This window comes from Mytilus trossulus, chromosome 6 (assembly GCF_036588685.1).
Source record: "Mytilus trossulus isolate FHL-02 chromosome 6, PNRI_Mtr1.1.1.hap1, whole genome shotgun sequence".
NCBI lineage: Eukaryota > Metazoa > Mollusca > Bivalvia > Mytilida > Mytilidae > Mytilus > Mytilus trossulus.
This window is the reverse complement of record NC_086378.1, coordinates 82,334,156-82,362,099: the sequence shown is the minus strand read 5'-3', so window position 1 is coordinate 82,362,099 and position 27,944 is coordinate 82,334,156. Positions and strand designations below refer to the sequence as shown.

General features: G+C 29.9%; 2 protein-coding genes across 3 annotated transcripts; one reads left to right on the top strand and one right to left on the bottom strand.

Moving 5' to 3' along the window:
- Positions 1-92: 92 nt before the first annotated feature.
- Positions 93-23,151, bottom strand: LOC134722027 (xaa-Pro dipeptidase-like). Of its 2 annotated transcripts, none has more exons than XM_063585445.1 (16): positions 23,021-23,151; positions 20,759-20,936; positions 20,102-20,229; positions 19,386-19,449; positions 18,919-18,966; positions 17,886-17,947; positions 17,067-17,111; positions 16,504-16,579; positions 15,651-15,697; positions 13,812-13,880; positions 12,762-12,839; positions 12,061-12,209; positions 11,403-11,587; positions 10,678-10,785; positions 10,123-10,206; positions 93-560 (listed from the first exon to the last, which is right to left on the bottom strand). In XM_063585445.1, exons 1-16 carry the CDS (start codon positions 23,038-23,040, stop codon positions 414-416), a joined length of 1,488 nt encoding a protein of 495 aa, XP_063441515.1. In that variant the 5' UTR covers positions 23,041-23,151; the 3' UTR covers positions 93-413. The 2 variants fall into 2 exon arrangements, with proteins under 2 accessions (XP_063441515.1, XP_063441516.1); XM_063585446.1 differs by lacking the exon at positions 13,812-13,880 and adding an exon at positions 13,710-13,778.
- Positions 23,152-23,521: 370 nt separating this feature from the next.
- Positions 23,522-27,413, top strand: LOC134722026 (acyl-coenzyme A diphosphatase NUDT19-like). The gene is made up of 3 exons (XM_063585444.1): positions 23,522-24,305; positions 24,985-25,192; positions 25,927-27,413. The coding sequence occupies exons 1-3, from the start codon at positions 23,583-23,585 to the stop codon at positions 26,169-26,171; spliced, it is 1,176 nt and encodes a 391-aa protein (XP_063441514.1). The 5' UTR covers positions 23,522-23,582; the 3' UTR covers positions 26,172-27,413.
- Positions 27,414-27,944: the final 531 nt, after the last annotated feature.

Sequence of the window (27,944 nt, the reverse complement as noted above, 5' to 3'; positions counted from 1 at the left end):
ATATAGTATATATAATAATTTTATAGATGACTTGTCTAAAAGCTGAAAAAAATCCTAAATGAAATTATCATGACATATTAGATAGAAAAATGTTCTATCAACTAGCATTTATCAAAATAATACCCTAATTTTGGAATGTTAACTTACTGATTTTCAATGACTGAACAAAGATTGTATTATTTTGGTCTTGATATTACAAACAGTTAATTAACAATGGAAAAAACATGAATGTAAACATGATTTCCTAGTTATTTGGTCAATACTGTTGGTTATAATTTATTTTATATTAGTCATTATACATTTAAAATGTGTAGCAACCCATACCCCCTAAAAAAACTGACTAGGGACTACATGTTTGACATGTTTATTTAGTGTCTGTTTGAGACAGTCTGGTATATAAAGTTCTTTGTAAATCACTTTTTCATGTCCTGTGGGAGAGGTATTGGTGGTTGTTTCCTACCCTCCTCCATTAATCTCTCGATCTCTTCCACAGTTCTAGGAACACATGTCATAAGTTCCATTCCATTCTCAGTTATGGCTATATCATCTTCTATTCTGACCTGGAAAACAATTATTAGTAATTATGGCTATATCATCTTCTATTCTGACTTGAAAAACAATTATTAGTAATTATGGCTATATCATCTTCTATTCTGACCTGGAAAACAATCATTAGTAATTATGGCTATATCATCTTCTATTCTGACCTGGAAAACAATTATTAGTAATTATGGCTATATCATCTTCTATTCTGACCTGAAAAACAATCATTAGTAATTATGGCTATATCATCTTCTATTCTGACCTAGAAAACAATCATTAGTAATTATGGCTATATCATCTTCTATTCTGACCTAGAAAACAATCATTAGTAATTATGGCTATATCATATTCTATTCTGACCTGGAAAACAATCATTAGTAATTATGGCTATATCATCTTTTATTCTGACCTGGAAAACAATCATTAGTAATTATGGCTATATCATCTTCTATTCTGACCTGGAAAACAATCATTAGTAATTATGGCTATATCATCTTTTATTCTGACCTGAAAAACAATCATTAGTAATTATGGCTATATCATCTTCTATTCTGACCTGGAAAACAATTATTAGTAATTATGGCTATATCATCTTCTATTCTGACCTGAAAAACAATCATTAGTAATTATGGCTATATCATCTTCTATTCTGACCTAGAAAACAATCATTAGTTATTATGGCTATATCATCTTCTATTCTGACCTAGAAAACAATTATTAGTAATTATGGCTATATCATCTTCTATTCTGACCTAGAAAACAATCATTAGTAATTATGGCTATATCATCTTCTATTCTGACCTGGAAAACAATCATTAGTAATTATGGCTATATCATCTTCTATTCTGACCTGAAAAACAATCATTAGTAATTATGGCTATATCATCTTCTATTCTGACCTAGAAAACAATCATTAGTTATTATGGCTATATCATCTTCTATTCTGACCTAGAAAACAATCATAAGTAATTATGGCTATATCATCTTCTATTCTGACCTGGAAAACAATCATTAGTAATTATGGCTATATCATCTTCTATTCTGACCTAGAAAACAATCATTAGTAATTATGGCTATATCATCTTCTATTCTGACCTAGAAAACAATCATTAGTAATTATGGCTATATCATCTTCTATTCTGACCTGAAAAACAATCATTAGTTATTATGGCTATATCATCTTCTATTCTGACCTAGAAAACAATTATTAGTAATTATGGCTATATCATCTTCTATTCTGACCTGGAAAACAATCATAAGTAATTATGGCTATATCATCTTCTATTCTGACCTGAAAAACAATTATTAGTAATTATGGCTATATCATCTTCTATTCTGACCTAGAAAACAATCATTAGTTATTATAGCTATATCATCTTCTATTCTGACCTGGAAAACAATCATTAGTAATTATGGCTATATCATCTTCTATTCTGACCTGAAAAACAATCATTAGTAATTATGGCTATATCATCTTCTATTCTGACCTGGAAAACAATCATTAGTAATTATGGCTATATCATCTTCTATTCTGACCTGGAAAACAATCATTAGTAATTATGGCTATATCATCTTCTATTCTGACCTAGAAAACAATTATTAGTAATTATGGCTATATCATCTTCTATTCTGACCTAGAAAACAATTATTAGTAATTATGGCTATATCATCTTCTATTCTGACCTGAAAAACAATCATTAGTAATTATGGCTATATCATCTTCTATTCTGACCTAGAAAACAATCATGAGTAATTATGGCTATATCATCTTCTATTCTGACCTGGAAAACAATCATTAGTAATTATGGCTATATCATCTTCTATTCTGACCTAGAAAACAATTATTAGTAATTATGGCTATATCATCTTCTATTCTGACCTGAAAAACAATCATTAGTAATTATGGCTATATCATCTTCTATTCTGACCTGGAAAACAATCATTAGTAATTATGGCTATATCATCTTCTATTCTGACCTAGAAAACAATTATTAGTAATTATGGCTATATCATCTTCTATTATGACCTGAAAAAACAATCATTAGTAATTATGGCTATATCATCTTCTATTCTGACCTAGAAAACAATCATTAGTAATTATGGCTATATCATCTTCTATTCTGACCTAGAAAACAATTATTAGTAATTATGGCTATATCATCATCTTCTATTCTGACCTAGAAAAAACAATCATTAGTAATTATGGCTATATCATCTTCTATTCTGACCTAGAAAACAATCATTAGTAATTATGGCTATATCATCTTCTTCTATTCTGACCTAGAAAACAATCATTAGTAATTATGGCTATATCATCTTCTTCTATTCTGACCTGAAAAACAATCATTAGTAATTATGGCTATTTCATCTTCTATTCTGACCTAGAAAACAATCATTAGTAATTATGGCTATATCATCTTCTATTCTGACCTAGAAAACAATTATTAGTAATTATGGCTATATCATCTTCTATTCTGACCTGGAAAACAATCATTAGTTATTATGGCTATATCATCTTCTATTCTGACCTAGAAAACAATCATTAGTTATTATGGCTATATCATCTTCTATTCTGACCTAGAAAACAATCATTAGTAATTATGGCTATATCATCTTCTATTCTGACCTAGAAAACAATTATTAGTAATTATGGCTATATCATCTTCTATTCTGACCTAGAAAACAATCATTAGTTATTATGGCTATATCATCTTCTATTCTGACCTAGAAAACAATCATTAGTAATTATGGCTATATCATCTTCTATTCTGACCTGAAAAACAATCATTAGTAATTATGGCTATATCATCTTCTATTCTGACCTAGAAAACAATCATTAGTAATTATGGCTATATCATCTTCTATTCTGACCTAGAAAACAATTATTAGTAATTATGGCTATATCATCTTCTATTATGACCTGAAAAAACAATCATTAGTAATTATGGCTATATTATCTTCTATTCTGACCTAGAAAACAATTATTAGTAATTATGGCTATATCATCTTCTATTCTGACCTGAAAAACAATCATTAGTAATTATGGCTATATCCTCTTCTATTCTGACCTAGAAAACAATTATTAGTAATTATGGCTATATCATCTTCAATTCTGACCTGGAAAACAATCATTAGTAATTATGGCTATATCATCTTCTATTCTGACCTGAAAAACAATCATTAGTAATTATGGCTATATCCTCTTCTATTCTGACCTAGAAAACAATTATTAGTAATTATGGCTATATCATCTTCAATTCTGACCTGGAAAACAATCATTAGTAATTATGGCTATATCATCTTCTATTCTGACCTGGAAAACAATCATTAGTAATTATGGCTATATCATCTTCTATTCTGACCTAGAAAACAATCATAAGTAATTATGGCTATATCATCTTCTATTCTGACCTGGAAAACAATCATTAGTAATTATGGCTATATCATCTTCTATTCTGACCTGGAAAACAATCATTAGTAATTATGGCTATATCATCTTCTATTCTGACCTGGAAAACAATCATTAGTAATTATGGCTATATCATCTTCTATTCTGACCTGGAAAACTATCATTAGTTATTATGGCTATATCATCTTCTATTCTGACCTAGAAAACAATCATTAGTTATTATGGCTATATCATCTTCTATTCTGACCTGAAAAACAATCATTAGTAATTATGGCTATATCATCTTCTATTCTGACCTGGAAAACAATCATTAGTAATTATGGCTATATCATCTTCTATTCTGACCTGAAAAACAATCATTAGTAATTATGGCTATATCATCTTCTATTCTTACCTAGAAAACAATCATTAGTAATTATGGCTATATCATCTTCTATTCTGACCTGAAAAACAATCATTAGTAATTATGGCTATATCATCTTCTATTCTGACCTGGAAAACAATCATTAGTAATTATGGCTATATCATCTTCTATTCTTACCTAGAAAACAATCATTAGTAATTATGGCTATATCATCTTCTATTCTGACCTGGAAAACAATCATTAGTAATTATGGCTATATCATCTTCTATTCTGACCTAGAAAACAATCATTAGTAATTATGGCTATATCATCTTCTATTCTGACCTAGAAAACAATCATTAGTAATTATGGCTATATCATCTTCTATTCTGACCTAGAAAACAATCACAGAGCTCCAGATAAGAATTCACAAATTGGGGTTTTTACCCACCATTTTCTTATGTAATTGGGTGATAAAGATTTTCAATTGCATTATCAATTCCAATTCACCCCTCAAGTAAATATCAAATTGGGTTTTTCACCACCAAGCTCCTTAGTGTATTGGGTTTTTTCATCAACACACTATTGAATATTTAGGCAATATCAACCCCGGATGTTTTTCCATCTTAAGTATGTTTCTTTCTTTGAATAATATGTGCTATAGCTGTTTTATTTTCTTAAGTCACTGACGAGCAATTGTAGGTTTCATTTGTGTCCCGTTTTTAACCTTCTGCCAGTTTTGTAATTTCTCACAACTTATAATGTAAACTGTATATAACGGATATGTGCATTCCCAAGCACTCGTCTCAAATCTTTTTTTCTCTTATATACCTTTATTTAAAAATTCTGAGAGGAGTACCTGTGTGTGTATTCACTCATTAACCGTGAAAACGAAAAAAAAAAATAGTATATACTTGAATGTTTTTGTTTTATTCAATTTACATAAATCTGGGTTAATTCATCCCTTATTAGAACTTTTGGTTTCCAATTACATATCATTTCATAATTGATTTGGCCTTTCACATTTTCTAACGGCAACTGATTCAGTTTTTGACGAAGTCCTGTGTTTATTAGCAAATTATGTTCTCGTTGAGGTACGCAAACACGCCCATGCGTTCGACGGACGCTTCCTAAAAACACTGGCTGAGTGTTGTTATCATCATATCTTTCCCTCAGCTATGCAAAAGAAGCTGAAAACATGCTTCTATTCAATATTTTTATCGGACATTCACTTTCGTTTTAATTCAATGTATGTTTTGATAAATCTCGAGCAATTCGAAAAAAAATATGACAATATGACGCACGCTAATCGGATAAACGCCGAGAAGATCGAAATGATTTCAAAACCACGTGTACCTTTTGAGCAAGGGAAAATGCCAACAGGGACCCATTTCAGCTACTTGATATGCAGGAATCTATTTTAAGAACGAAAGGACATTTCCAATTATAAATATAATAAAAATAGATTACGCAACAAGTGAAAACAGATAAGGGTAAATAACGCAAACGGTAGCCAACAAAAGGGTTGAGAACTCATGGTTTTGGTATATAATTGGGTTTTCCTTTGAATTAATTGGGTTATTATACCCTGCAATGGGCAATTGCATTGGGTTTTCTATTATTTGAATTGCGTGATCACGCAAATACGCAGCTTATCTGGAGCTCTGCAATCATTAGTAATTATGGCTATATCATCTTCTATTCTGACCTAGAAAACAATCATTAGTAATTATGGCTATATCATCTTCTATTCTGACCTGAAAAACAATCATTAGTAATTATGGCTATATCATCTTCTATTCTGACCTAGAAAACAATCATTAGTAATTATGGCTATATCATCTTCTATTCTGACCTGGAAAACAATCATTAGTAATTATGGCTATATCATCTTCTATTCTGACCTAGAAAACAATCATTAGTAATTATGGCTATATCATCTTCTATTCTGACCTAGAAAACAATCATTAGTAATTATGGCTATATCATCTTCTATTCTGACCTGAAAAACAATCATTAGTAATTATGGCTATATCATCTTCTATTCTGACCTAGAAAACAATCATTAGTAATTATGGCTATATCATCTTCTATTCTGACCTGGAAAACAATCATTAGTAATAATGGCTATATCATCTTCTGTTCTGACCTGGAAAACAATCATTAGTAATTATGGCTATATCATCTTCTATTCTGACCTGAAAAACAATTATTAGTAATTATGGCTATATCATCTTCTATTCTGACCTAGAAAACAATTATTAGTAATTATGGCTATATCATCTTCTATTCTGACCTGGAAAACAATCATAAGTAATTATGGCTATATCATCTTCTATTCTGACCTGGAAAACAATTATTAGTAATTATGGCTATATCATCTTCTATTCTGACCTGGAAAACAATCATTAGTAATTATGGCTATATCATCTTCTATTCTGACCTAGAAAACAATTATTAGTAATTATGGCTATATCATCTTCTATTCTGACCTGGAAAACAATCATTAGTAATTATGGCTATATTATCTTCTATTCTGACCTAGAAAACAATCATAAGTAATTATGGCTATATTATCTTCTATTCTGACCTAGAAAACAATCATTAGTTATTATGGCTATATCATCTTCTATTCTGACCTAGAAAACAATCATTAGTAATTATGGCTATATCATCTTCTATTCTGACCTGGAAAACAATCATTAGTTATTATGGCTATATCATCTTCTATTCTGACCTAGAAAACTATCATTAGTAATTATGGCTATATCATCTTCTATTCTGACCTAGAAAACAATTATTAGTAATTATGGCTATATCATCTTCTATTCTGACCTGAAAAACAATCATCAGTAATTATGGCTATATCATCTTCTATTCTGACCTAGAAAACAATCATTAGTTATTATGGCTATATCATCTTCTATTCTGACCTAGAAAACAATTATTAGTAATTATGGCTATATCATCTTCTATTCTGACCTGAAAAACAATCATTAGTAATTATGGCTATATCATCTTCTATTCTGACCTAGAAAACAATCATTAGTAATTATGGCTATATCATCTTCTATTCTGACCTAGAAAACAATCATTAGTTATTATGGCTATATCATCTTCTATTCTGACCTAGAAAACAATTATTAGTAATTATGGCTATATCATCTTCTATTCTGACCTAGAAAACAATCATTAGTAATTATGGCTATATCATCTTCTATTCTGACCTAGAAAACAATCATTAGTAATTATGGCTATATCATCTTCTATTCTGACCTAGAAAACAATCATTAGTAATTATGGCTATATCATCTTCTATTCTGACCTAGAAAACAATTATTAGTAATTATGGCTATATCATCTTCTATTCTGACCTGGAAAACAATCATAAGTAATTATGGCTATATCATCTTCTATTCTGACCTGGAAAACAATTATTAGTAATTATGGCTATATCATCTTCTATTCTGACCTAGAAAACTATCATTAGTAATTATGGCTATATCATCTTCTATTCTGACCTAGAAAACAATTATTAGTAATTATGGCTATATCATCTTCTATTCTGACCTGAAAAACAATCATCAGTAATTATGGCTATATCATCTTCTATTCTGACCTAGAAAACAATCATTAGTTATTATGGCTATATCATCTTCTATTCTGACCTAGAAAACAATTATTAGTAATTATGGCTATATCATCTTCTATTCTGACCTGAAAAACAATCATTAGTAATTATGGCTATATCATCTTCTATTCTGACCTAGAAAACAATCATTAGTAATTATGGCTATATCATCTTCTATTCTGACCTGGAAAACAATCATTAGTAATTATGGCTATATCATCTTCTATTCTGACCTAGAAAACAATTATTAGTAATTATGGCTATATCATCTTCTATTCTGACCTAGAAAACAATCATTAGTTATTATGGCTATATCATCTTCTATTCTGACCTAGAAAACAATCATTAGTAATTATGGCTATATCATCTTCTATTCTGACCTAGAAAACAATTATTAGTAATTATGGCTATATCATCTTCTATTCTGACCTAGAAAACAATCATTAGTAATTATGGCTATATCATCTTCTATTCTGACCTAGAAAACAATCATTAGTAATTATGGCTATATCATCTTCTATTCTGACCTAGAAAACAATCATTAGTAATTATGGCTATATCATCTTCTATTCTGACCTAGAAAACAATCATTAGTAATTATGGCTATATCATCTTCTATTCTGACCTAGAAAACAATCATTAGTAATTATGGCTATATCATCTTCTATTCTGACCTAGAAAACAATCATTAGTAATTATGGCTATATCATCTTCTATTCTGACCTAGAAAACAATCATTAGTTATTATGGCTATATCATCTTCTATTCTGACCTAGAAAACAATTATTAGTAATTATGGCTATATCATCTTCTATTCTGACCTGAAAAACAATCATTAGTAATTATGGCTATATCATCTTCTATTCTGACCTAGAAAACAATCATTAGTAATTATGGCTATATCATCTTCTATTCTGACCTGGAAAACAATCATTAGTAATTATGGCTATATCATCTTCTATTCTGACCTAGAAAACAATTATTAGTAATTATGGCTATATCATCTTCTATTCTGACCTAGAAAACAATCATTAGTTATTATGGCTATATCATCTTCTATTCTGACCTAGAAAACAATCATTAGTAATTATGGCTATATCATCTTCTATTCTGACCTAGAAAACAATTATTAGTAATTATGGCTATATCATCTTCTATTCTGACCTAGAAAACAATCATTAGTAATTATGGCTATATCATCTTCTATTCTGACCTAGAAAACAATCATTAGTAATTATGGCTATATCATCTTCTATTCTGACCTAGAAAACAATCATTAGTAATTATGGCTATATCATCTTCTATTCTGACCTAGAAAACAATCATTAGTAATTATGGCTATATCATCTTCTATTCTGACCTAGAAAACAATCATTAGTAATTATGGCTATATCATCTTCTATTCTGACCTAGAAAACAATCATTAGTAATTATGGCTATATCATCTTCTATTCTGACCTAGAAAACAATCATTAGTAATTATGGCTATATCATCTTCTATTCTGACCTGGAAAACAATCATTAGTAATATTACTATAGATTCCACCACTGCATCGAGCGTAATACGATATTTATCCAAACGAGACAGTTTAAATGTTTAAATATTTAAAATTTAACTGTCGAGAGTGGTTAAATATGGTATTACACGAGATTTGGTGGTGGAATCTGTTTTTTCTAATGTTTTTCAAACAATACACAGCAAACTTATTCCTTCTTTGCGACTGATCTGCAAAAAGATGTGTTCTTTCTATGTGAAGTCATCAGGCATGGTTGCCTTTTTTCATGCCATCACAATAGGAAATCAAGAGGAAAACAAGAAAATTTGACGTCATAATCGAATTTTAACCAATGAAGAACTGAGATCAAACGAACCACATGTTGATTAAATTTTTTATTCAATGGATGCAGAAAGGGATAAATTGACGAAGATTTGGAGAAATAAGTTAACAGTATGTATCTCAAAATGTAGCTTACACAGGTTCAATTTTACCACATATATTCTATATAATTGGCAGGTTGTAAGCCTCATTTAAAATGTTTTTAAAACAAAATCAAGTGCAAAATAATGCAAACTAAATATGTTTCTATATTTCATCTACACAGATTGAAGCTTCATACAACACCTTCTAGCTATTGTTTAAGGTATTATATTTGAACTTTTCCTTGACCTAGCATTGAAGATATTATTTAGCTTACCCCTCCAAAGCCTCGATGGCTGTCAATCTTTTCACGTACTAAAAACTTGGCTTGTTCAGGGTTATTCAAAGCTGCATCCAATAACTGGAATAATATAAATCAAATAATTATTTTATGTGATTAAATGAATACAATGTAGTACTGTTTACACTTAGTACACCTATCAGATATAATATTTTATGAGTATAAAATCCGTAAAATGGATTGCTACTAAATACAAACAACAAATAACAACTTTAAACAATACAAATATGTAAAATTTACAAAAATCATTAGAATGTAAGACCTTATGCCTCCCCTTTAACTAATCAGACAATTAGAGGATTTTTGATTTTAAGTATGAACTGTAAACATTTGCAATTTGCAAATAAACGCCCTTGTAAACTATTTTGGATATAAATCTATTAAGATAGGACACATGATGAGATAAATCAATAAGTTACAACATTATGCATCCCACTGCTCTCATTGGTTTTTGAGTTGTTTGCTCTCTGTCTCACTCACTTTATCTACATATATAGTACCATTACCAGAAAGTATATATAAATAACTCACCACATCAATAAAATATATTCCAGGTTCAATGGTGAGAACCATTCTTTGTTGTAGAGTTCTTACTGTTCTCAGGGATTTCAATCCTGCTTCTTTGCTTCTCTCAGTGCCCTGAAATCATAAGAATGATAGACTGGTATTTAATTTGCTTGTCAAAGACTTAATGATTTCATAAGATTTAATTAGTTTTATGAGATACATTTATCACTGTAAAAATATTCTAGTTGTATTTGTAAGTTTCTCTAATTTTTGTGCTATTTTCTCAATTCCAGACCGGTGTGAGAATTTTTTTTCTCATCTCTACTGAAAAATCAGTTCTCTGCAAATGATTGGTTGAAATTAACATGTGACGTTTTCTTGTTTTCTTCTGAATTTTCTTATTGTATTGTCATGAAAAAGGCGACCATGCCTGATGACGTCACATCAAAAGTACACATCTTTCCTCAAATCTTTGAAAAAAAAGGATAAAAATTTAGGCATGTTAGGAGGGAAACAGATTCCACCACTGTAATTTGTGTATTGTGATATTTCTTCCCTCTCAATAGTTAATTCTTAATAATTTAAAAAGATTGGAAAGCCTCACGCTTTAAATATTAAAATTTAACTCTCTCGAGTGGAGAAATATTGTAATACACTTGTTGCAGTTGTGGAATCTATATTTATTCACTTATCTCATCCATTAAAGATTAACTATTTATTAATTCTCCCATTTAAAATTGAATCCATACCTCTGGGTATCCTCCCACATCATGTGTATCTAGTCCCATAAAATGACCCAGACCATGTGGCATGAACACAGCCCCAAGTCTGACTTTCATCATCTCATCAACATCTCCTGTAACCAGACCAAGTCTCTTCAATTCCTCTAGGTGTGTTCTATCTGCCAGCAAGTGCATGTCAACCCAACAAACACCTAAACACAATAGCAAATTTATAGATATCTGTATTGTTCTCAGAAGAAGATGTATAAATACGTCTTAACTCTATTTTACTCTTAAAAAAATAACATTGTTATAGGACAGTACATGAAAGATTGTGATTTTCCAGTCATTTGAACTGATATTCCGCATGAGAAATAAATTCTGTAATTTCACATCTGTTATACAAAACAATAGTTGTTGACAATGAAGTTGCATCTACATAAAGTAAGAATGTGTTGAAAATATGTAGGTGCTTCTATTTGTTTTTTTACCTATTGGCATTAAAAGGCAATGTAATAAAAGGAATAACTCATCCAAGAACTTGAATGATGGAATAAATGGGAAAAGCTTTACATTGTTGTACAATACATTAATTCTTGATTTTTTTTAATATCTAATCAACTATCAAATTCTAAAAACATGAGAAATCCTTAAGTAATCACAAGATGACTTGATGAGACTGTACCTGGTTTAACAGCTGCCATTACTGCCCTACTAGATTTATACACAGCTTCATATATTCCTTTTTGCCTCTCTGTAAACTTTCCATTGGCTGGGAAGGAACATGTGATATCTGATGTGTAGCAATAATACTCACAGCCCATATCAAATAAACTGAAAGGAAAATAATTCAATCTACACATCAACATGGAATTAATTAGTAAAAAGGTATTTTCATTAACATTGTCTGAAATCTAAAAAAAAATCTCAATCATGTTGTCCCTATATCCATTGGTCCATTTGTTCTTCTAACAAAAGTTTTCATCACACTTGCATGAGAGAACAGAATGACTTCATATTTTTTTTGGTTTTCAGGTCAACAGTGATGAGTTGTTATGTGTGAATGCTATTTGAATCTGTCACACACCTACAGAAACATCTACTCCCTGTTTTCTGATACTTTGAATTACAAGTGTGGTATAATTTGCATGACAAACTTAGATGTAACTCATAAAGAAACAAGTATTGAAATATTGCAACTTTTACCAATTTCTTAATTTCAAGCTGCAACAATTATTCCACAGGAAAAAAAGAACATCTTAAAAGAAATAATCTAATAAGTGTGAAATAATTATCATTTACAAAGTCCTTAAAAGTATAACAATTCCAGCGCTAGAAGAATCCTATGTAGCAAAAAGATATAATTGTGTCTTATTACCAACTTACCACATATCACCATCCTGCACCAGTTTACTATTTGGGGCACCTGCATGGCCATAATGTAATACAGAACCATTGTCTCCACTGAAAATATACACTTAAAATTGTCACACTGCCTATTTGTTAACAACAGATGAACAGTAGTTGCCTCTTAAAAATGACTACTAAATATTGTAGAAGAATGAAAATATACCATTATGATCTAACCATGCAGTTATTTCTCTGAGGATAATTATACTGAAAGAATAGTAGAAAGGTTCCTTGAATAATTATCAACGCCTGCTAGAGAACCCGTTGCCTCATACCTTTTCTCAAGTCTTCTATAGTTGACAGGAACATGCATCTTTCTGACTATTTATTTGAGTGTCCCAATCACATTTTCATTCAAGTGATTTTATGGCCAAGATAAAATAACTATTCTTCTTCTAATGGGAAAATCGTCCTGAATATGCATGAAATATTTGCCACTGGATGTTAAGCAACCAACAATCAATCAATCTAATGGGAAAATGTTTTTACAACTATGGAAACTTAATGAGAAGATGGCAATTATTCTATTCTTTCCAATTAACTTATATACCTTTTTGTATAGAGGAGACCCGATCAATCACATTATAGTCTAATGCCAATTACTATAAAATTTAGTATTATTTTTGAAAGAGAATAGATTGTAAGATGGTAAGATATATAAACTCAAAAGAAGTACTGTAGTTTCTTTTATTTTTGTTGATACCAATTTTTCGTAAAAATATTTGATTTATGTTTTTGCCAAAGTATATATGCATAAGTAACAATAGAAAATGTGTATGTCACTGAATTTTTTTGTGATTTACCTTTACACATGAAATCCATGAGCGTTGGTATCAAATGAATATTAAAGATTCCACAGTTCTCTAATAATCTAATGTATTAAATGAAAATCTTCATGCATATGTAATTGTGCATAGTACTTACGATCCACAAACACAAGCATATGCCCCATTTCTTGTTCCACCAGTGAAATAACAATAATGTTTAAACAGACTGAAATGTAAACAGTGAACAATAAATACTTACGTTCCACAAATACAAGTGTAAGCTTCACCTCGCATTCCACCCGTAAAATAACAGTAATGCTTGAATAAACTGAAATCAGAAGTCAAAACAAATACAAGTGTAAGCTTCACCTCGCATTCCACCCGTAAAATAACAGTAATGCTTGAATAAACTGAAATCAGAAGTCAAAACAAATACAAGTGTAAGCTTCATCTCTCATTACACATGTTAAATAACAGTAATGCTTGAATAAACTGAAATCAAAATTTAAAAAAATAAAAGACAAAGGACAATTAAAATCAAAGTGATTGTGAATAATTTGGAGTTAGGTATACATTCCATTTATACACTTCACTCTACTTTTTGCAACTTGTGTAATGTAAACAATTTCTTGTCAAGAATTGTATTAAATTCACACATTTGCAAACATTCACATGTGACATCACATGGATATGACCAAAAAAAACTCAAACCTCACTACTATTATTTGTATACTGACAATGTCAGGTGGATTGAAAACTCTCAATATCGCATTTACAACATAGTTTGACAAGACATTTTCATGTACTGAAAGGCTACACTTATATAACGATAGTTAACCCCTTAACTTTACATAGTGCATTCTGTCAACTTAGAAAATAAATTTGTATGATAGGTATTTTGATTTAATAATATTCATTTGGAAAATCTGTTATAATTTCAAATAGCATTAACAAGGATAGAATTTCTCTATGACAGTAAATATAGAGAAAATATATCCTCTTTTCTGATTCTACAACTACAGCTAGGTATGCTCAGATTCCCTTAATTTGAGTTGAGGTAAGTTAAAAACCAATTCCCGCAACATTAACAGTTAATTTGCTTTGCATTTTCCTTTATTAAGAAGAGTTACCTTTTAAAACATGACACATATACAATTTATATGCATATTGTATGTTATTTAACTTTAGATTACTGCTCTATCACCAAACAAGTATTCTTCAGAACATTTATTTAGTAGAATACCAGAATAGACAAGTTTTCAATTTCCATTTAATGAATGAAATATCCCAGCTGACTTAAGGTCATTGGAGGAAAGACGCCATGGGACATTGTGATGTGAAAATATTTGCTTTGTGACATCAATTTTTTTTAGGAAATAGCATCAGTTATATAAGATCAAGTATAAGCCAATAAGTTAACTTTTATTATTATACCTTACATATATTTTAAACAATTCTATTGGGTGAAACGTTATCACGTGACATGGAATAATTCAGTTGTTTTTCATTCAATTGCAAGGAAGGACAAATAACCCTAAAAATTTCCACTAGCGGTAAATAACCCTATTATTCACCAGCGAATAACCTTTTGAGATTGTTGATTTGTACTTGAGTTATCTCACATGATTATGACGTCACAGACGTAAATAAACAAAATGGCAGCGTTCACATTACACTTAAAGCTCACCGAGAGACAAAGAATAAGAAGAGACGAAGAATAAGAAGAGACGAGGAAATAAGGCATTAGACATGAATAGAGTGCCAGCAGCTGATGATAGTTCTTAAAGAGTAAACGTTACGGTCCTTTTCAGGGCCATCAATATTTTACAAAAAGATTCTACCTTTGTTGTACATTCTAGAAATTCTAGAACACAAATGTATTTTCAATTGTCGTCAACTTGTCTTTGACTTTGTTATGTAAACGTATAGAAAGTTTTCGAAATGCCTTTCCACTGTTAGTTTGGTATAATAAATCAATTGTGGCCCCTTAGAATCGATGAATATCCAAAATTGTCAACACGAAAAGGTTATTTCAATGAGGGCGCAGCCCGAGGGCCATAATTGTATATTATTTAATATTTTTAATAGATATGCCTACCTTTCCATCTGGTATTCGTACACTCCTGGTCGGATTGATTTCATTATCTGTAAGAAAAAATAAAGAAAAAGACCATTAATTTATAAACATATTATTTGTTAGACATCAAGGAGGCAGCTAATTAAACAACATGTTTTTATTTCAAGGTTTAATGAAATACAGTATAAAGGAGTATGTTTTTTATTCAGGAGATCTTACAATCATTTTTGTTAATGGGCCACTCTGTTAATATAAAACTGTGAATTACAAACACCAGAACAGTTCTATTGTAGCAATCAAGTAAAATTGCCATCAAATGATTCCTTATGAACAGCCATGAAAAATGAAACAAAAGCTCACTTGATATTTTTGTTTACAATTTACATATGAAATGATACAACAATTATACTTTCGCTTTAATTTCAGAGATTTTCAGCCAAATACTGTATTTTACCTCTATATGTTTCTCATTGAGCCATATCCAGCATGTTGGTGGGCATCTGACACATTTTTGTATAGTAGATACCCTGATGATGTGTGTGGCCTAGTTTATTCAAATTATGTCTCAGTTGTTTCAGAGGGGAAGATTTTTGTAAAAGATAACAAAAATTTACTAAAAATTGTTGTTCTTAAAACTCACAACATTATGTGTTGAAAAGCTAGTGACTCTGAAGGCAATCTTCTTGTCTACTGATTCTTCTAAGCAAGAATTAGATGGAGAGATGTCAAAGAAATCAGAAAACAGCATAGACAAAAGAAAATGACAAAAAAAACACACACAATAGGAGACAATATGAACTAATCTCAAAAACAAAAACTCAAATGCTCCAGAATTTGGCTAATCTGACAGATCTAATAGTACATATTCCCATACCTCTTTATGAGCATCACTGCTAATCTTATTGGAATATCTCAAAGCATCTAATTCTTTGTCTGACTTGAAAACTCTACTGAAAAATGGAATTCAAATACATTTAGCAACTACATATTTACTTCCCTTGCTTTAAAGGACATCAGGCTTCAATGTTTGTACATGTACTTAGATAAGCCAAAAGTTAATGTTTATGTTTATGTCAAATGTTTTAATGAAAAGATATAAATATAAAATAACAATATTCATGTTGATTACAATAAGAATAAATGTGAATTAAATTGAAATGAGACTGTTATCCATCAAAGATCAATGTAGGAAAAACCTGAAGAAAAATTAAGACTTAAGACTCCGTGTTGAAGGCCGTACATTGACCTATAATGGTTTACTTTTTTAAATTGTTATTTGGATGGAGAGTTGTCTGATTGGCACTCACACCACATCTTCCTATATCTATTAAGAATCTGGAATATATTATATTGTAAAAGTTCATATATATAGCTAAAAAAACTGTTCTAAAAACTTGTGTTCAGGTCAAGTCTTAAAATCTTTTTTCATATACTCACCATTCGCTGATCTGTGGATGAAGAATTGTATTATCTACTTTAAATCTGAAACATTAAAAAATTTTCTTTAGAAAATTTCCATTAAACATGTTGAAAATACAAAATAACCATGTCAAGTTGCAATCTGTCAAAATTTGAAGACAAGAAATGAGTTATTGCAGTTTTGATAAGGATTTGTGTATAGTATGCTGAAAACTAATGTCATGTGTGCAAGTCAATCATTTTACTCCCAAACTTCAGATTTATATTTGAGTTCCTACAGTATTATAGCAGATTGCATTGAGTGTGTAGGTAAAGGTAATATCTTTGGTAAGCTTGCTTGCTAGCTGAACCGTGAAGTCATTAGTAGGTAAGGTATACTACCCTCCTTTCAAAGTAGCCTTATCCTACAGATAGAAACATTGGTTATCTTTTAGACTAGTCTACTCTTAAAGGAGAGTAGTTTACCTAACCTAATAATGACTTCATGGTTCAGCTAGCAAGCAAGATAACCAAAGATATTACCTTTACCTACACAATCAATGCAATCAGCTTTAACTAATATTGTAACCTTGGCTTTTGACCAAGATGCCATAAAAAATTAATAAGTTTTTTTCTTCTCCAATAGGTATTACTTCCAAAGATTGCTTAAAAATAACCTTTCAAATGAAATTAATTTCCTATTAAAAATAAAAGAGTAAACTTTAACTTCCAAAATTAAACCAAAGGTGAATATTACTGAACTTACATTTTAATATTTCACAGGAAATAAAGAAAAGAAACTTAAATTTAGATATCATGATTTTAATGGTATATCAAAACAATCTGAACTATACTTACTGACTGATTCCATCAAATGCTGCTTCTCTGCTATAGTTACCACTGTCTGTGTTCAGTCCTTTCTGGAAAATAATATTTTACATTTATCTTCCATTTAAATAAAGTGTATCATCATGATCATATGGAGATATCATTTTTATTTTATCATCAAAAAATAAATAAGCTGGGTCAGATAGATCAGATCGACCGTATGCCAATGAATATCAATACATCTGTTTACTTTATATTAGGGGTTGAACAAATCACTATGAAAAGTCTGTAACTGTTTGAAAATGAATTGTTATAAAAACCCTACAAAACAGACCAAAAGCTTGTTGTTCGTTGTGAGCCAAGGCTCCGTGTTGAAGGCCACACATTGAATTGAAATGAGACTGTTATCCATCAAAGATCAATGTAGGTAAAATCTAAAGAAAAATTAAGACTTAAGACTTCGTGGTGAAGGCCGTACATTTATAATAATGGTTTAATTTTTTAAATTGTTATTTGAATGGAGAGTTGTCTCATTGGCACTCACACCACATCTTCCTATATCTACCAAATGCATCTTTTATTTCATATGTGAATGTTCCAAAATTCATCAAAGCCTTTTACATTTACATGTATCCTGCACTTGGACAAGGTTCATTCCTATCTGACGCAGCTCAAATGTATTCAGCTTTATGGTTTAACCAGATTTAAACTTTTCAATTTGTTAAAATTTTTCAATAAAGAGTAAAATCAAACAGTGAACGTTAAAATTAAACACTAACTTAACAATGTTAACAGGACTGCTGGGTTTCTTCCCCTTACTTACCAATGTTAACAGGAATGCTGTGTTTTATACACTAACTTACCAATGTTGACAGGACTTCTGGGTTTTATACACTAACTTACCAATGTTAACAGGACTGCTGGGTTTCTTCCCCTTACTTACCAATGTTAACAGGACTGCTGGGTTTTATACACCAACTTACCAATGTTAACAGGACTGCTGGGTTTCTTCCCCTTACTTACCAATGTTAACAGGACTGCTGGGTTTTATACACTTACTTACCAATGTTAACAGGACTGCTGGGTTTCTTTCTTTCAATACTGAAGGGATCTGAAATAAAACAGCAATAAACAATTTATTTAAAATAATTTATTGGAAAGAAGATACAAAAGGACAAAATTTCAGTGTAGTGTAGATTCATATATTTTTGTGGGTATCATTTTTTGTAGATTTAGGGGAAAATGTATTTTTTGTGGATGCATGATATATATTGACCAAGAGATTTGGGTCTTGGTTAAAAAAAAAATCATCTTTATTTTCATAAGAAAATGGTTATATGATTTTTTATCCTAAGAAAATAATTTATATTCTTTCAAATTTATTTGTTGTTTACTTTTTCCTTATTAAATTAATTTCATTATTTCATGAAAAGTCTATTCTTCCCTATTGATTGAATGTTTTCAGAGCCCCAAATTAACAATTTTCTTCTCATAAGTTGCAGAATAAAATACAATTGTATATTATCTTACATCTGATGACCAATGAGCTTCATTTACACCATATCTCTCTTTAAAGTCTTCACATGAAAGTAACCTGAAAATATAGTTATTTTGTTCCTTAAAAACTTCAAACAGCATCTACATTAATAAAATGTATTGTTTCGTTGTTTTCAGATATGTTATTAAAAAAAAAAAAAGATGATCTTTAACAGTATGTCATCATTATCAATTCATGATCATGTTTTTCCTTGTTTGATTTCTGACTTGCCTGCATTGATGGTTGTGAAAGCCAGAAAAAAACTATTCCTACATTCTGTCATCAGCAATTTTAAGGCTTAAATGTAATCAACTTTGAGGTTCATGCAGTGTGTTTGACCATCTTTGAATTTTACAAAATTAAAGCAAAGTTTCTAAATAATTAAAAAGATGAAGTGACATTCAATATTTGGAAATCATATTTTTCTTACACTGTAATTTTAGTACTGTAAATTTGGTACTGCACTGTACTGTACAGATGTTTATCTACCCCAACAAGAAAATATTCTAAGCAACACATAAGTATTTCAAATTTAAGTATTTTTTCCTACAAGATCTTTTTCAAATTCTATTTGAAAAACATCTGTTATTGTACAATCTAATTGATGTCACACACAAGTGATGTCATCAAGCCGTTTAAAATCAGTATTAACATTTCACTGAAGGGCAATACAATGTATACACTATGTTCTCTTTTGTAAATATCTTACTTTCCCATCCAGACAGCATAAGCATCTGGAAGTTTGGGAGGAAACAATATTGCATTTCCTGTATCTACCTCAATGGCACCATAAAAATCAGGTTCTTCTACTCCAAAAGCCCATTGGAAGTAGGACTCCTGGAAAATAGAACATAATTGTACCACTCCAATAAAAGAAAGTGACATTTTTTTCAGACTTGGTGTTATGTAAATTATAAGTCTATACCATATATCATGGTAACACTTTAAATATTAACCCTAATGGCATGAATGGGTTTGTCATTTTATTTAGATTGATTGCATTGTTGAAGAATAACTGTATATTATAATAACAATAGGCAAAACAAAAGCAGTTTTACATATCGTGCTTTAAATATGCTATATTTCTAAAATGAATAACATACTATTTATTCATGTTATTTTTCTCAATACTTATTTCACAGAAATCATTAAAATAATATGGCACTTCATGCAATCAATATAATACATGTGTGACTCCTGAAATTGATACATGTATTATGAAGCTACAAATTTCAAGTGAAGAAATTTTATTCAAAGCTTACTTTCTCCTACAGGTATACCACTGCATATATATGCAAATAAGATGGTTCCCTAATACTATAGATTCTTTTATTTTCATGGAAATTGAGTTACAGTATAATGTTACCTGTCTAAATATAGGTTCATGGTCGGAACAATATCTAGTCTGCGACTCTCCACCCTGCAACAATACAATGGCACCAGTTGGAACTTTACCCTTTAACCTTTCACATAACCTTTGTCTGTTCTCCTGAAATAATTCTGCTGGAACAGTGAGTGTATGTGGACCTCTACAAAATGCTGGTCTGAAATGAAAAGTACACAAAAACAAACAAACAAACAAATATTTAATTTGCCAATCACGGCGCCCAGAATGAGCAGAATAATTATAATACAATTTTCAAACATAATGTAAAGTAAATTCAAAATAGGTTAAACAAAGTACATAATATGATTGATTTTGATTTAGTTGATTGATATAATGTTAAAGAAAATGAAGTAGACAATTTGTAAATAATAAACATATATTATACAATATGACCAATAGTCTGTTATTCTGGTCCCTTTATTGGACAGCACACCTCGTAGTATATACTAGTAATTTATCAAATGTAAAAGAAATAACTTATGTAAATGCATATTTGATCATACATAATTTTATATAGAGAAATCTAATTTAATATTGTATTTCTGTTTATATTTAAAATCTCTAATAACTGACAAATTATTATCAAAATGTTTTTATCTTCATTTCCCATTAGCCAAATAAAAAGAGATTTGTTATCAAGTTTTGAAATATTTTTATTTTTACTATATATTTTGCTTAGAAAGGGATTTCTAACATTATCCAGAGTTTTACATGTTAAAAGAAAATGCATCTCATCTTCTATTTCCTCATTACAGAGTTTGCATATTCTATTTTCTAGTTTAATATTAAAATAACGACCTTTTTCTATTTCAAGTTTGTGAGCTCCAATTCTAAATCTTGTTAAAACACATCTTTGAATATATGGTAATTTCAATAAGTAAGGCTCAAAATTAAAATTTGGTTTAAATAATCGATAAGTTCTAAGTTTATTTCCAGAGGTCTTATTTTGTCTTTTATCATTAAATAATTCTTTCTTCCATATGCTGCAATACTTTAAATATAATTTCTTTTTCACCATATTTCTAATGTTTATTTTAGATGAGAGCACCTGATACTCTTTTAAATCAAGTAATTTTAAGATAGCATCAATACTACTAGCCCAACAATTCTTCCCAGCTTTAGATAATGTATTTGAGAGAGAGTATGCATTTGTTAATAAAATATTATTTTTAATATGAATTCTTTTCCAATATTTAATCATGTTTGTTAAAATATCTATCATTAGAGGATAACGACCTAATTCGCCAAATATGGCTAAATTTGTTGCGTGCTTATTCACTCCTAATGTAAATCTGCAGAATTTTAGATGCACTTTTTCATTTTTTAGATCTTTACATAATCTATAGAAATAATTAAGTTCTGTGTCATTATTTAACTTTTTAGAATTAAAACAGCCCCATATTTCTGAACCATATAATAATACAGGTTTCACTGTGTGATCAAAAATGTGCATTAGAGTGGAGATATTAGGTTTATAATTAGTAAAATATTTTGTATATTTAAAGAATGCTTTGAAGCCTTTTTTATATAACATGTTTTTGGCTTCTGAAAAGCTGCCAGATGCACTAAAAGTTACACCAAGATAAGTATAATGTTGGGTACTTTGGATGTACATATATATACTGTTAGCGACATAGTGGACGAAGAATAACACTGTTAACATTAACTCTTAGATATTTTACAGCTTTATAAACAGATAGATTGCATGCAAGACACAGTTATGGTTTTATAGTCTTAATTTACAAAATACTTTGTCCTGAATATAACTTTTCTAATGTCTTTCAACATGTTTAACCTACATGTACAAAAAAATTCCACTTTATCTAATTAAAAACAAAGGGGGTAAACATAAGTGAATATTCTAATTAAATTATCTTTTCAATTCTACCACCCCTCCTTACATGCAAGGCCCCTTTTTTGATACCTTCCCTTTAAAGATTGATCACTTAGGAAAGCCTTCGATCTTCAAATATATAATTTTTTTTTTAAATTTTTGAACATGCATCTTTATGCATTAGTAATTTTATTCAATCACATTTTTTGAATTTGTTCTTCGATAATTTGTTGATTTGAACAATTGTGTTTTGTGATACATGTACCATATCATGACATATCAGCCTAAACAAATGTTTTTTTTATAACACAATTATTTTCAGAATTAGAAAATAAATCATTTTTCCTAAGGAATTCATTTTATACGTTCAGGAAATTAATATCAATTGAGTAAAATAATGTTCTTACTGAGCCCTAGAAGCTGCCATTTCACTCTTCTTGCTTGGTGTCAAAGATGATCACAAGACAACTTCAAAAGGATCTGAAAACCAACAAAAAATTTCACTCAAACCAATTTCCTTGTCACACATTTTTATTTGACATAGGATTTGTTTGAGATGAAACTATAACATTTTAGGCACACGTATTTCATAATCGTTATTCTAAAAATGAGGAATACAATGGCGAAACATATTTATTTGTGTATACAATGTTTCTTGCATCTATCTACTCTTCGGTATTATTACAAACCTTCCTACGGATTTGACTAAAAGATAAATTACCTTTTCTCATTTTGGAAATTATCGATACTTTTTTCCAATAATAGTGTTATACAAAAATTAAATTTGGTATTTGTTTTTACTTTTTAGCAATAAAAAAAATAAAAATCTTGTTTTTGAAATAGAATTTATGAATTTATGAAGATTGAAACACTAAAATAATTTCATAAACATAGCTAAACCTATAAATTTAAAAATGGCTGCCCCCATTGAATGATTGTCAACTTGATTTAACAAATATTCTTTATAAAATGGCTACTATTTTAAAACATTGGAGGGAGGCAGCTACTCTGATTATTGCTGCCAAATCGAAGAACATTGCAAACAGATACTCGTATGAAATTTTAATGTTGAAAAGAAGTGGAAAAAGCAAATTTATGCCAAGCTTGAGTGTGTTTCCAGGGGGCGTGGCAGAAGAAGCAGACTTTTCCCCAGAATGGGTGGATGTTTTTTCCTCTCTTGACAATGATATATGGGCCAAAACATTTGCTCATTTTTCAAAGGTGGGACAAGGTCCTCCAATGTTTAGCAGACAAAGGGATGAACATTTTTCGAAAATACCAAGTGAAGTTGCCTTTAGAATATGTGCTATAAGAGAGACATTCGAAGAATGTGGAATATTACTTACCAGATCTTCTAATGACAATAAAATCAACCTCTTAACAGAGACTTCAAATGTATCAAAGCTCTATGGAACAATTGGTAATATTGGTATTTCTGATTCTGAGATATGGAGGGAGAAGGTCGATAAAGATGCAACACAATTCATCAAAATGTGTCAAGAATTTAATATGGTTCCTGACATATGGTCATTAACAGAATGGTCAAACTGGTTGACACCTGTCACTGTGGCAAGAAAATCGTCTGGAACTGATGAAGGTTCCAAAAGAAGATATGATACTGCATTCTTTCTTTGTTTACTGGACACTATACCAGATGCTGTCCACGATGACAAAGAAACAGTACATTTACAGGTTAAAATTCTGCCTACTTCTCTTTAATACTACTATGTGCATTCTTGTTTTTATGTCATGTATGTTAAACTACCATAATTTTCAGTTTTGTAACATTTCAAATAGATATGAAGATGTGGTGTGAGTGCCAATGAAACAACTCTCCATTCAAGTAAAAATTGATAAAAGTTAACCATTATAGGTCAAGTTATAGCCTTTAACACAGAGCCTTGGCTCACACAGAACAGCAATCTATAAAGGGCCCTTATAGCCTTCAAAACAGAGCCTTGGCTCACACGGAACAGAAATCTATAAAGGGCCCCAAAAATTACAGCTAAATATATATCTACAGCTTGCACATTGACTTGTGTCATATTCTTTTCAATGTTGCAATTTATTTTATTTATTTAATTTTTTACCATGACCACAATTTATGATAAAATTGTGAATGGAAATGTTGAATGTGTCAAAGAGACAACAACCCAACCAAAGAGCAGATAACAGCCAACTATAGATACATAATTTATATTTCACAAATTTTATTAACAATGATACATGTATGACCATGATCAATGATAATGACTTGGTTGAATATTTAACACAATACTGACTGGAATAATCAGAATACATTTGTACGTATACATGTATTACAATAACAATGTCATTAATCTAGATTTAATATACCTTGTTTTATCTTCAGTGGTCTCCACCAGATGAGCTGATAAAAAGTCATTTAGAATCTAAAGTCAAACTGGCTCCACCACAGATCTATGAAATATGTAGATTTCTAAACTTTAAAGATATGGAGGAGTTAAATGAATTTTGTCTGACCAGAATTGACAAAAGAGTAACGAGAAATTTTCCAGTACCTGCTGTCTGTGATGATGGAATCTTTATTCTATATCCAGGTACATTTATAGAAAATGTTGAATAGTTTTTTGCTTTAACAAAGTTTTATAGTTAAAGGCATATATATATATATCTGAGGATTCTGTCAAATATTTGATAATTCAAATCTGTTGATAGCTAGTATATATACTTGTATATGCCTTCAGGGAACATTCCACTTCAGAATTGTAAGAAGACACAAATACCCAACATTTTACATACTTCTTAACTTTAAGAGTCTTTTTCATGACAAATGTTTTCTTTTTTATTGTCTTGTGGTCTGAATAAATTGATAAGGGAGAACTTAAAAAAAAGGAGATTATAAATCTAAACATACTGTATTGATTTTGCATATTCTTAAACCTAAATCAAACAAAAATTTTTGCTAACAAATGTGCATATTGTCAATGAATTGGTCCAAAACAAATCCCTGTTTGTCAAGTCACCATCAAAAATATGATTGCCATCATTCTTTATTTATAGGTCTCTGTACATGCTGTATGGCCTTTAAGAATGGGTAAAACTCATATATTACAGTCAGCTATAAACATGATCATGATGGTATAAGGCCAAAACATGAAAATCAGAAAATTAACAACCCTTTTTTATAAAACAATTTATGAAGAACAAATATGACAGACATTAACCACGTAGATTTTATTTTAACTTATAAATTATAAATATTTGTTTCATTTAAATCAAACTAAAAATGATAACATAAATTCTGTGTTAATGATATAAAATTATGTTTCAGGGGATGATCTTTACCCAGATGATCCAGATATCTATGGTGCTAAGGGACCACTCATTATACCAGGAACTTTGAGTGAAATTCATCAGAAATATCCACATCATAATCGTTATGTTTTAAAAGACAAAGAGAGTCACAGAGATTTTATTTATGATGTTAAATTCCTGTGTAATGTTACTCAAGGCGATGGACATGTTATTCCTATAACAGATTTGTCTTTCATTGGAATGCCCAGGGCAAGGTTTTAAAGACTAGGATAAGAAGGGAATCAGTGTAAGGGATCATATACATATCAGAATAATTTACAGTCAAAATTTGATGTGATATATATATATTTATATAAAAATTCAGATTTAAGTATTTGTATGAATATTATTAAGCAGCATTATGATATTTTATAGATCTATGAAATGTTCAATTTACAGTTTTATATTTATTACAGCTGGTTTTATACCACTTTTGTTAATTTACCCTAAAGAATCATGATTTATAAGTTATGAAAGTATATATATGTTATTGGGTGATATTTTGAATTTTAATGAAATTTTGTAAAAAAATAAAAACTGGTTAGTACTGCTTTTGAACGTCGCAAAAATTCACTTACAATTTCCATTTCTTGAAAAACTGTCCACACAGTCTGGTTTTAAAATGATTTGTTATTGTACATTATGTCTGTTTCAAACACATTTTTTATATTTTAGTCTGTATTACCAATTTATTCAACAAACAGCCTCTCATGTCTGTTCACTAATTATTCTCCACATTTACCTTGTTTGTTTATTATCCTCCAGATTCAGATCCATGTCTTAGGAAAATGTTCAGAATCTTCTGCTTGTTTAAAACCCAGTTATATTTTACATCTTTCTTTTGAACAATACTATATTGTTGATGTCCGTTATCATTAAACTAGTATATACTTTTTGTTTAGGGGCCAGCTGAACCCTGCCTCTGGGTGTAGGATTTTCTCACTGTATTGAAGACCCATTGGTGGCCTTAGGCTGTTTTCTTCTCTTTGATCGGGTTGTTGTCTCTTTGACATGTTCCCCATTTCCATTCTCAATTTTATAAGGTGAATTACTCCTCATGAAAAACACCCCAAGATTAACACTTAATTTTGCTGTTTACAAAGCATTTTGAATTAATGTGTAATTTTCATATTAGTCATATCTAGTTCATAATGTAATTTAGATCATGTATGTAGTGACTTTTTATTTATTTATTTAAAATCTTGTGCTACATTTATATCAGTGAAATGTTGATTTTGATAAATTTCTACCTCAAGTACAATCATTGCCTCTCCAATATTTGTAGAACAATTAATGGCATTGCAATTAAATAAATAATGTATTAAACAGTTGAAACTTTTGTAATATTTTTCTGCCTTAAAGATTTATATAGTAAAATATTTAAGCATGCAATTTGAGGTCCAACTGTGACACCTTTTGAATGAGCATGCATTTTTCATAAAATAAATCCTGATTTTTATTGTATTTTATCCTGTTGACAAAATTTTGTAGTTACTTAGAAAGTTGCACACCAACCAAAATACTTTTAACCAAACCATGATACATGAAAGAAGGTTATAGTAGGCAACATATTCTTAACAATGACAGTAACATTATCAAATATCATTAACAAATACTGTCTTCAAATAACACATACGTATGAAAATAAAATTGAAAATAAAAGTGAATAGGAAGTAAACAAAGCGTTTGGCAACTATCAACATATCATATTCTTCATATTAAATGCAAACAATAAGTTTATGTGGCCAGTTATGTGGTACATAGGAAAAGACCTTATCTGAACAAAATAGGAATGCTGTTACAGATAGTATACATTTATGAAAATAACATCTGTCTGGGCTCTTGGTCATAAAACTTTACTCAGTACTCCGAGTACAAAATAAGTGCTCGAAACATAAAATCCAGTATTTTGATTGGTTGAATCTTGAGTCTGAGTACAAAAACCATGCTCAAAAGTATTATGAACGCAAGGCCAGAGCACAGATTATCAATTCG